This window comes from Protobothrops mucrosquamatus, unplaced genomic scaffold, assembly GCF_001527695.2.
Source record: "Protobothrops mucrosquamatus isolate PMUCROS unplaced genomic scaffold, P.Mucros_1.0 scaffold5413, whole genome shotgun sequence".
In the NCBI taxonomy this organism is placed as follows: Eukaryota; Metazoa; Chordata; class Lepidosauria; order Squamata; family Viperidae; genus Protobothrops; species Protobothrops mucrosquamatus.
Genome location: NW_015391272.1, coordinates 8,880 through 19,657, shown reverse-complemented (window position 1 = coordinate 19,657; position 10,778 = coordinate 8,880). Strand labels below are relative to the sequence as shown.

General features: G+C 46.8%; 2 protein-coding genes and 1 pseudogene across 3 annotated transcripts in view; 2 read left to right on the top strand and 1 right to left on the bottom strand.

Moving 5' to 3' along the window:
- Positions 1-872, top strand: part of LOC107299755 — a 4,051-nt pseudogene extending 3,179 nt beyond the window's left edge.
- A 1,154-nt stretch (positions 873-2,026) lies between these two features.
- On the bottom strand, positions 2,027-5,005 carry LOC107299756 (anaphase-promoting complex subunit 15). 2 transcript variants are annotated; one of them, XM_029286861.1, is made up of 4 exons: positions 4,886-5,005; positions 4,707-4,766; positions 3,080-3,217; positions 2,027-2,111 (listed from the first exon to the last, which is right to left on the bottom strand). In XM_029286861.1, the coding sequence occupies exons 1-4, from the start codon at positions 5,003-5,005 to the stop codon at positions 2,052-2,054; spliced, it is 378 nt and encodes a 125-aa protein (XP_029142694.1). In that variant the 3' UTR covers positions 2,027-2,051. The 2 variants fall into 2 exon arrangements, with proteins under 2 accessions (XP_029142694.1, XP_015684583.1); XM_015829097.1 differs by having other exon boundaries at positions 2,027-2,099.
- A 1,846-nt stretch (positions 5,006-6,851) lies between these two features.
- LOC107299754 (folate receptor alpha-like) overlaps positions 6,852-10,778 on the top strand; it is a gene marked incomplete at its 3' end in the record, with an annotated part of 12,497 nt that continues 8,570 nt past the window's right edge. Inside the window, exon 1 of the mRNA XM_015829096.1 lies at positions 6,852-6,859. Within this exon, the coding sequence (XP_015684582.1) occupies positions 6,855-6,859 (5 nt within the window). The remainder of the gene's footprint in view (positions 6,860-10,778) is intronic.

Genomic DNA, 10,778 nt, shown 5'->3' with positions numbered 1-10,778 from the left:
CTTCCTCTTCCTCTTCCTCTTCCTCTTCCTCTTCCTCTTCCTCTTCCTCTTCCTCCTCCTCCTCTTGACAGCATCTCTCTCCCTTCTAGCACTGATGATGTTCCCTAGTTGGGTCATGAAACGTCTGCAAGAAAACCACCCAGCTCAGAGACCACCAAGGACCCCATAGTTCTTCTCCTCCTCCTCCTCCTCCTCTCTGCAAACCCTCCTCCCTTCTAGTCCTCATGATGTGACCTAGTTGGACCATGAAACATCTGCCAGAAAAGAACCAAGCTCAGAGAGCACCAAGGACTCCATATTCTTCTTCCACAGCCAGCCTGGGAAGTAGACTTCTCCAAAGCCACCCAATTGCTTCCCACGGCTCTGAAGCTGGTCTCCTGGCCCAACCCCTTTTCCATGGCACCCTGGAGATGCCTTTCTTGACCAGGTGCTCGACCCCCTGTCTCCATTTGGTTTCCAAGAATGTGGATTCGGAGGGAGCTGCAGACCCTCGGGACTTCTCCCCCCAGGAACCGTTCCGATGGACTCACCTTTCTTCTTCTCCCACGCAGGTGGAACTCATCGTGGGCCCCTCAGAAGAGGTCATCCCCCTCCTCAAGGAGACCTTTCTGCTGCCGGAGGTCCACCTGGTGGTCATGAACCACTGGAAGCGCTGCTACCTCCGGGATCTGCAGCTGCTGGAAGACTACGGCCTCCTCCAGCCAGGGGCCACCATCCTGGCGGACAACGTCATCTTCCCCGGCGCACCCCACTTCCTCCAGTATGCCAAGGCCTGCGGGAAGTACAAGTGGAGGGTCCACCGGACCAGTCTCCAGTACTTCCGGGGCATCCCCGATGGCATGGCCCAGCTGACCTACGTGGGTCTGGAGTGAGGGGCAGGAGTAGATCCCTCTTTCTGGGAGAAACGGGGCAGGAGAATTGCCCAACAGACTAAAAAATCCGTGTCCGGCACAGTTCGAAGCCTCTGGCTGGGGACTTGTGGGAGTTGAAGTCCACAAGTCTTAAAAGTTGCCGAGGCTGGAGACCCCTGGGCTGGGTTTATCAATTCTCAGATCTTGTGGAATATGTGTCTTATGATTCTCTTTGGCCTTGCGTCGCATTGGGATTTGTGCTGACCGCTTTATCGTGTTACACTTTCAGTTGTGTTGTTCAGTTCTAGCCAGAAACAGGTTAAAATGCTAAAATTAAATATTGACAGAGCAGCAATTCTCCTGTGCATTGCATTTCCCGGCAGTAGCCCCCACCCCCCAGCCCCACACTAATTTATTTCACTAATGGAAATAAACCCTCTGAGGAGGGGATGCTGTGATGGTTGTAAAACGTTCATACGTTACTTTTTCCAGTGCTGTTTTAACTTGGGGTGGTCATTAAACGGAAGGCTGCAGCGTCCCCCGTGCTCACGTGATCAAAATTCGGAGGCTCGGCAACTGACATGTACTTACGACGGTTGCGGTGTGTCCCGGGGGGGTCAAGGGATCTCCTTTTGCGACCTTCTGACGAGCAAATTCAGTGGGGGAAGCCAGATTCACTTAACAACCGTGTTGCTAACTGAACAACTGCAGAGATTCGCTTAACAACGGTGGCACGACAGGTCATAAAATGAGGCCAAACTCACTTGAAAAAAACCTGTCTCGCCGAGCCACAGATATTTTGTGGTGGTTTGTGCTATTGCTTAAGGGAGGAACCCTGCAACAGACTTCAGGGAGATCAAGAACAGCAGAGGTCGAGTGAAAAAAGAAATATTTATTTTATTTATTTACAAAATAGCTCCTCCCGACAGCGGGAAGCCCACCGACTGCCCGAACGAGGGACGGCCCGGCCCTCGGCCTGCTGCGGGAGACACCGGCTCCATCCTTAAGGCTTTCACGCTGGTCAACGGCTCAGCCAAGCAGGGCAGGAGGTCAGCCTGTGGGGCAGCGGGCAGGCAGCCGGCCCCTCGCCCTGGCAGGGAGTCACGGCGGGCGCAGGGCAGCCACGTTGGCGTGGGCGCAAGCAGCCAGGCGCAGGAACCTCTTCGGCATCCGCAGACAGCCCTTCTGCTTCTACGGCGTCTAGATCATCCACTGATCCTGGTCTGGTTCTGCCCCCTCCATGTCCACCTGGGGGGGGGAGAGAAAATGGAGGGACCCTTAGAAGGGAATTGCAGCTGCAAGGCAATTCTGTAGGGCAGGGGTCTCCAGGCTGGGCAACTTTAAGACTTGTGGACTTCAATTCCCAGAAGTCCTTAACCATGGGGAATTCTGGGGGTTGAAGTCCCAGTCTCCCAAGTCTTAGAGCGGCCCAGGTTGGAGACCCTTGGTGTAGACCCCCCCCCAGCTCTGCCCCTAGCAGAGAGCAAACTTTGGCACAGGCCCCCGGCCTAATTCTGCCTCCCTAGCACTTCCCTGCATTCATAACCTCAGGAATGGGCCCATCACCAGGAGACGGTGAGTTCTAGTCCCGCCTTGGGCATCAAAGCCACCTGGGTGACTTTGGTCCAATCACCAGGAGACGGGGAGTTCTAGTCGCGCCTCAAGCACGAAAGCCAGCTGGGTGACTTTGGGCCAATCACCAGGAGACAGTGAGTTCTAGTCCCGCCTTAGGCATGAAAGAGAACTGGGTGACTTTGGGCCAATCACCAGGAGACGGGGAGTTCTAGTCCCGCATTGGGCATGAAAGCCAGCTGGGTGAATTTAGACCAATCACCAGGAGACGGTGAGTTCTAGTCCCGCCTTAGGCACGAAAGCCGGCTGGGTGACTTTGGACCAATCACGAGGAGACGGGGAGTTCTAGTCCCGCCTTAGGCATGAAAACCAGCTGGGTGACTTTGGGCCAGTCTCTCCCTCTCTCTCTCACTCCATCCCACCTCACAGGGAGGTCGTTGTGGGGAAAATAGGAAGACAATTGGAGATTGCTACCTTAGTTATTGGTAAAAATAAGAAAGGGGGACACAAATAATTGATAGATAAATAAATAAAAACAAGGTCGGGCGTTTTATCTCTGCCTGGCCCCGAATGTCCACCAGCCCAGGGCTTGTCCCACAGGACGCCCTGGGCTCCTAAGCAGGCCGTAAAGCGGGACAAATTCTCAGCGGCCCAACCTCGTTAATCTCGCCGTCGTCCGGAGACTCGTTGTAGTCGTTCATCTCGTCCATGTCCTGCATGTCCTCATCGTCCTCGGAGTCCTCCTCGCTGTCCTCGTCATCCTCATCATCTTCTTCCTCCTCCTCGTCATAAGTCTGCTAAGGCAAAGCGGAGAGGCGGCCATCGTCAGAGAGCCCTGGGGGCACAGCGGTCGGAAGGCGGCATTGCAGGCCGACTCCGCCTTCCCATGGCCGGCAGTTCGATCCAGACCGGCTCAGGGTCCACTCAGCCTTCCAAAGCCAGTCAAATGAGGACCCAGATTGTTGGGGGGGGGCATAGGCTGACTCTGAAAACCGCTTAGAGAGGGCTGTAAAGCACTGTGAAGCGGTGCTTTACAGCCCTCTCTAAGTGCTATTAGTAAGCGGAAAGGGAAGGGAAAGGAAGGGAAGGAAAAGGGAACAGAATAGAATAGAATGGAATAGAATATAGAATAGAATATAGAATAGAATTACAAAATGGAATAAGAATGGAATAAGAATGGAATAGAATAGAATAGAATAGAATGGAGTAGAAATAAGAATAGAATAGAATAGAATAGAATAGAATAGAATAGAATAGAATAGAATAGAATAGAATAGAATAGAATAGAATAGAGTGGAGTAGAAATAAGAATAGAATAGAATGGAGTGGAGTGGAGTAGAAATAAGAATAGAATAGAATAGAGTGGAGTGGAGTAGAAATAAGAATAGAATAGAATGGAATGGAATAGAATAGAATTAAGAATAGAGTGGAGTAGAGTAGAGTAGAGTAGAAATAAAAATAGAATAGAATACAATTAAGAATAGAGTAGAAATAAAAATAGAATAGAATAGAATTAGGAATAGAATAGAATAGAGTGGAGTAGAAATAAGAATAGAATAGAATGGAATGGAATGGAATAGAATTAAGAATAGAGTGGAGTAGAGTAGAGTAGAGTAGAAATAAAAATAGAATAGAATACAATTAAGAATAGAGTAGAAATAAAAATAGAATAGAATAGAATTAGGAATAGAATAGAATAGAGTGGAGTAGAAATAAAAATAGAATAGAATAATAGAATAGAGTAGAATTACAGAACAGACCAGAGTAGACTAGAGTAGAAATAAGAACAGAACAGAATAGAGTAGAGTAGAATAGAAATAAGAATGGAATGGAATGGAATAGAATAGAATAATAACGGAGATAAAGCAGGAATAGTTAAATTGATCCATTTATTCAAAGAGGAGAATATATTTAAGTATGTTTTTTACTTGGATATCACTTCTGGATTTTGTGCTTGTGATGGAAAAAAAATGAAATCTTGACTTTGGTTTTGTCGATTAGACATATCCTTATACAAATGGCTGGTTATATATTAAGATGTAAAAGCAAAAAGTTGAGGCTAGAGTGTTTTTTTATCTTGTACTATGCTAAAAGCAGTCAAAAGCCAACGCCTTTTCTTTCTTTTTTTCCTCTTGTGTACCTCACATTTTCTTTTGCCTTCCCCTAATCCCTTATTTCTATTTTTCTTTGTATTTTACATATTAAATGCATTTTTTTAAAAAACAGTTACAGATTCCCCCTCCAACTGCTCAGCTGATTTCCAGGGCTGAACGGGGCTCTTACCTCTGAGGCTGGCTTTCCAATTGGCACCAAATTATTGTCTTTTTCAGCTATGCTCTGCAGCTAAAGAGAAGAGAAAAGCCAGGAATGAGTTTTAGAAGGAAACACAAGATTTGCTGGGAGAGGGGGGAGAAAAGGATGACACACACACACACACACACACACCACACACACACACTCACCCAGGCCTGGTGCTGCTGCTCCTGTTGCTGCAGTTCGTTCTCATCCACGCAAGGCCGGTCCAAGTTGAACCACAGAGCCTCGGTGACGCGCGGGAAGAGGGAAGGGAAGAGGGTGGACATGGCTTCCCTGGGGGGGGGGTCAGAAAGAGGGGCTTGATGAGAGGCGAGACCCTCAAACAGGAGCAAAAAGCATTTTGGGGGGGCAGAAAGGGATCCCCCTGCAGATCCCGTGCCAATGAAGCCTCCTTGTGCTTTAATTGTGGAAGCCAGGAACTACAAATTGAGCATTGTTTCATTGCTTTAAATCTGTGTTTCTTAAGTTTGGTGGCTTTACCGTGGGTGGACTTCAACTCCCAGAATTCCCCAGCCAGCATAGTCCACCCACGGTAAAGCTGCCAAACTTGAAAAACACTATTTTTAATGGTCATTTTCTGGAGGAAAAAGAAGACGGGATAATAATAATAATAATAATAAAGTTGGAAGGGACCGTGGAGGTCATCTAGTCCAACCCCCGGCTCAGGCAGGAAACCCTATACCATTTCAGACAAGTGGCTGTCCAGTCTCTTCTTAAAACTGAATGGATGGATGGATGGATGGACCCAGCTACAGAGGCGGTGGAGAAGGTCCATTTGCTAAAAGGCGGCACTGATTTAATGGCAGGAATCGCTCCGTTCAAGGTTTCCTGCTTTTATTTCGTTGTGGCGGGAGGTAGCTTTATGGGAAAGGCTCTTTTTTTAAGGAAAAGCGCATTTCTTTGAAAGAAAAGCCTTTGCCTGCGAGATGGGACCCCCCCATCTCCGTCTCTCAGCCCAGCCCACCTCGCAGGAATGTTGGAGTGGGGGAAAAGAGGAGGAGGGAGGAGGATTATGGAGGTGAGCAGCCTGGAGTTACTTATAATTGTAATAAAGGAAGGATTTTTAAAAAAAAAAAACCTAATAAGCAAGTAAATGGATGAAATAGGCTCCATTTCATTAAAAAAAATCTAATAAGCAAGTAAATGGATGAATTAGGCTCCATTTCATTCAATGCTCTAATAATAATAATAATAATAAAAATAATAATAAATTTGGAAGGGACCGTGGAGGTCATCTAGTCCAACCCCCTACTCTTAATTTATCTACTTTGTCATTTTATACCTGATGGTTTTAAATGTGTTTTTTTTAATGTTGCTGTGCTGTAGCCGCCCAGAATCGCTTGATAGGGCAAAGAAATTTCATAATAAATAAAATAAATGGATTTCAACTTAATTTTCGAAACCAGCTTTCAACTCGGGGCTCCACAAGGGAGTTAAAGCGCCTCCAAGGAGCTCGAGGGTCCCTCCGGGCCGTCCAGGCGCCCCTTCAAGCTCCCCTCCCTTCATTTGCCCCGAAACAACAACCCTGCGAGGTAGGCCGGCCCCAAAGACAAATCACCCTGGCGCTTCCGGGATCCGAAGGCGGGCCTTCCGGTCGCTTCCCGCACTGGGCGTTCGCCGGCGCCGAGGGAGCCTCACCTGCTACCGGAGGAGGCTGAAAGCCGGGAGAAACGCGACCGGAAGTACTCCCGCCGCAACCCGGAAGCGATTTCTTTTAGGATGCTGGAGAACCATGGGAAAAAACAGAGCCGGAAGTTTTTTCGTCGCTCTAGGAAGCCTTTTGAAGCGGTACTTCCGGTCCCTGGTTTCAACGCGTAGAGCTACCACAAAGTTGATATGTCCTAGAGCGACACCCCAGCTCGCCATCACGTGTGCATTTCAAGCGCCGTCTCTCTTGGGATGTCTATCCCAGGCTTGCAAAGTAGGCACTGCGCGTGCGCACAAAGGGACGCTTGTCTGTCCATGCATCGCCCGGGCAGTGCACAGTGCGCCTGCGCAAGAAGCCACGTGCGTCTCCCAAGCAAAAGATTTGAAAGAGAAGAGAGAAAAGAAGAGATTTTGCAACCTGGCGCCCTCCGCCCGCCTGGCTCAGCAACCGTGAAGAAAAGTCATAAAATGCGGTAATACTCACTTAACAACTGTGTCGCTTAGCAACAAAAATTTGGGGCTTCATTGTGAAAAGTTGAGGACTACTTAGGAGAAATTTCCTGATAGTGAGAACAATTAACCAGTGGAACCACCTGCCTCCAGAAGCTGTGAATGCTCCAACACTGGAAGTTTTTAAGAAGAGACTGAACAGCCATTTGTCTGAAATGGCATAGGGTTTCCTGCCTGAGCAGGGGGTTGGACTAGATGACCTCCAAGGTCCCTTCCAACTCTATTATTATTATTGTTGTTGTTGTTGTTACCTATACTTGATCTCTCTGATTCTCTCTCAGAAGAAATTCAGATCTGAGTCAGCTTTTCCAAGAAAACACAGGACAACTGCCTGAAGCAGAGGTAGAATAGAATAGAGCTGGAAGGGACCTTGGAGGTCTTCTAGTCCAGCCCCCTGCTCAAGCAGGAAGTTTATTCAAAAGCAAAAAAAGAAAACAAAAAGGTGAAGTTTATTTGACAGCAAAACAGTAATCAAAGGTGGCTACAGGGGGAAAAAAGGCTGCTATTTTTTATAGAGAAATGCATCTTTTGTCACTAGAAACCTGCCTGAACCTGGCCCAAAATCTAGGGATTGNTGTCACCTTTGGTGAGTCAAGGATGATGGGCTTGAGTGGTGAAGGAAACCTGTTTGGGTTGTGAGGAATTTTCATATCTGGAAGGGATTTTTCTCCTCTTTAATTAAGTTGCTGGTGTTTGCCAACTTCTTATCTTAAGACACACTTCGTCATTCTCAGCCTAGATATCAAAATCAGCAGAAAATCTGTTGTGTTCTTTTGTTTTATTGTCTGTGGGTTCGCTGGCAGGTCAGGGACTGACTGGTTGGCAGGGGGCATGAAGGGCAGAGGGGGGATGGCATAGGCTCTGTCTGTCTAATCTGTCCATCATCTATCTACTGAATAAGTAGTTCTTGAGAATCACATATTTTTTCCTCAAAATTCACTTCTGGTTCTTCTCTTAGGAAGAATAACCTGCCCAGGTGTCGATTCCTATTTTTCTACACACTTAGAAAAACCTAGATGACCTCAGTCTATACTTTCTGATATAGAGTTTAGCTTTTTTGTCTGCAATTAAAGCTACATCATGGAATTGGGTATGTCTAGTTTAATGAGGAGAAGGACGAGGGGGGACATGATAACAGTATTCCAAGATCTCAGGGGCTGCCCCATAGAAGAGGAACTCCAAATCGCCTGAAGAAGGCAGGACAAGAAGCAACAGATGGAAACTAATCAAGGAGAGAAGCAATCTAGAACTAAGGAGAAACTTCCTGACAGTGAGAACAATTAGCCAGTGGAACAACCTGCCTCCAGAAGCAGTGAATACTCCAACACTGGAAGCTTTTAAGAAGAGACTGGACAGCCATTTGTCCGAAATGGTATAGGGTTACCTGCCTGAGCAGGGGGTTGGGCTTGATGACCTCCAAGGTCATTATTATTATTATTATTATTATTATTATTATTATTATTATTATTATTATTTCCTTATAAGTATCTTAAGAAGAATAATTTTATTAATATCTGCTAATGTCTGCTGAAAAATAGTCAAGTGTATTGATCAAGTTGAGCCCTTATGCCTACCGTGGAATTATATGTAACCAAAGCTGTGGGTTGGGTTTTTTTCATAACAGTCTGCTTTTGCAAACTTGCATATTTCTTTAGTTAGACCAGGGGTAGGCAACCTTGGCTCTTTTATGACTCATGGACTTCAACTCCCAGAATTCCTGAGCCAGCTGGCTGGGGAATTCTGGGAGTTGAAGTCCATGAGTCATAAAAGAGCCAAGGTTGCCTACCCCTGAGTTAGACTATGAAACGAATGCATGGGAATTAAGGAACTGTTATGTAGGTTCCATAAAGACATGTGTTATGACGGTAATATGGAAAAATGAGGTCAGAAGAAAGAACGAGGAACTGATTTAGCTATTGTTAGAATCTCCGAGGCCATGTGCTTGTGGTTTTAAGGTATAAAAGAGTGGCACTGAAAAGGGGTGGGCGCCATTTGATCACCAGCTGTCACTCTCTTGATTGCTTGCAGATCTGGTCCTCCTTGCAATGGGTTCTGGTATGGATGTATTTGTTTTCTGTTCTAAAATTCAATAAACCTCTAGGTCCTAAAACGGGTAGGCCACCTTGGCTCTTTTATGACTCGTGGACTTCAACTCCCAGAATTCCTGAGCCAGCATGGGGGAAACTTTGACCCCTTCATGACTCGTAGACTTCAACTCCCAGAATTCCTGAGCCAGCATAGGGGAACTATGGCCCCCTCATGACTCGTGGACTTCAACTCCCAGAATTCCTGAGCCAGCATGGGGAACTATGGCCCCTTCATGACTCATGGACTTCAACTCCCAGAATTCCTCAGCCAGCATGGGGGAAACTTTGGCCCCTTCATGACTCGTGGACTTCAACTCCCAGAATTCCTGAGCCAGCATGGCTCAGCTTGGAAACCTCTCCCTTTCCCCTCAGCATGGCTGGCTCAGGAATTCTGGGAGTTGAAGTCCACGAGTCATAAAAGAGCCAAGGTGGCCTACCCCTGTGTGCTGTCTTTTTATCTTTACCAAGTTTTTTCCCCTGGCAGTTTTCACCCACTTCATGCCAGAAAATCAGATATCTATCATTCCTTTTTCATTTGGTTTCCTTCCTTCTCTATTTCCTTCCTTCCTTTTTCCTTCCTTTTGTCTATTTTCCTCCTTCCTTTCTCTCCTTCCTTTCCTTCCCTCCCTCCCTCTCTCTTTCTCATTCTTGCTCTTTTTTTCTTTCCTATCTACCTACCTACCTACCTACCATCTTTGGGACACATCCTATGAAGACAGAACCTGCCTCCAGAAGTTGTGAATGCTCCATCACTGGAGGTTTTTAAGAAGAGGCTGGACAGTCACTTGTCTGAAATGGTACAGATTCTCCTGCTTGAGCAAGGGGCTGGTCTAGATGACCTCCAAGGTCCCTTCTAGCTCTATTCTATTCTAGATGGGGCCCATAGCTATTGATCTCTGTCGTCCATCATAGCTTTAATCAGTCAAAGCTTTCACACAACACTCGCATAACACACACTGAAAAAAAAACTGGGCTTTCTTATTTCTGTGGGCCTGAATATTTCTCAGCAAGGAGTTTATCAGAGTAAGATTGAAATTTGCTATATCCTGATTTAATCCTGGTTTAATGAATAAACCATGGCTGGCTGGATGATCAAACCACAACTTAACTATAAGCAGTGCTTTTCAAACCACTCTGACTGGGTAAATTCAACAAACTTAGTCTACACACCAAACAAACTGAATTTCACCTTACAAATTGAACAAATTACTGAGTTAATTAGTGTTGGTTTTTTTTGCTGAATTAACTTTTTTGGATTTGCCCAAGAGGCAAATGTGTGTTTGCATGATACGATAAACAACAAAAAGGAAACTGAGGTTAAAAAGGAGGAAGCCAAGCCCTTTGGGTGACTCCTTTGCTGGGGGTTCCACTATCCCAGGGGTAGGCAACCTTGGCCCCTTCATGACTCGTGGACTTCAACTCCCAGAATTCCTCAGCTAGCATGGGGGAACTATGGCCCCTTCATGACTCGTGGACTTCAACTCCCAGAATTCCTGAGCCAGCATGGGGGAAACTTTGGCCCCTTCCTGACTTTTGGACTTCAACTCCCAGAATTCCTGAGCCAGCATGGGGGAAACTATGGCCCCTTCATGACTGGTGGACTTCAACTCCCAGAATTCCTGAGTCAGCATGGGGGAACTTTGGCCCCTTCATGACTGGTGGACTTCAATTCCCAGAATTCCTCAGCCAGCATGGGGAAAACTTTGGCCCCTTCATGACTCGTGGACTTCAACTCCCAGAATTCCTCAGCCAGCATGGGGGAACTATGGCCCCTTCATGACTCGTGGACTTCAAC

Bases quoted from the DNA above. Each gene is read 5' to 3' on its own strand.
- LOC107299756 (XM_029286861.1), bottom strand. From the start codon at position 5,005: ATGTCCACCCTCTTCCCTTCCCTCTTCCCGCGCGTCACCGAGGCTCTG. The intron at 3,218-4,706 runs GTAAGAGCCCCG...TTGCCTTAGCAG, and splicing joins TTGGAAAGCCAGCCTCAGAG to ACTTATGACGAGGAGGAGGA. The intron at 2,112-3,079 runs GTTGGGCCGCTG...CTCCATTTTCTC, and splicing joins ACGACGGCGAGATTAACGAG to TCCCCCCCCCAGGTGGACAT.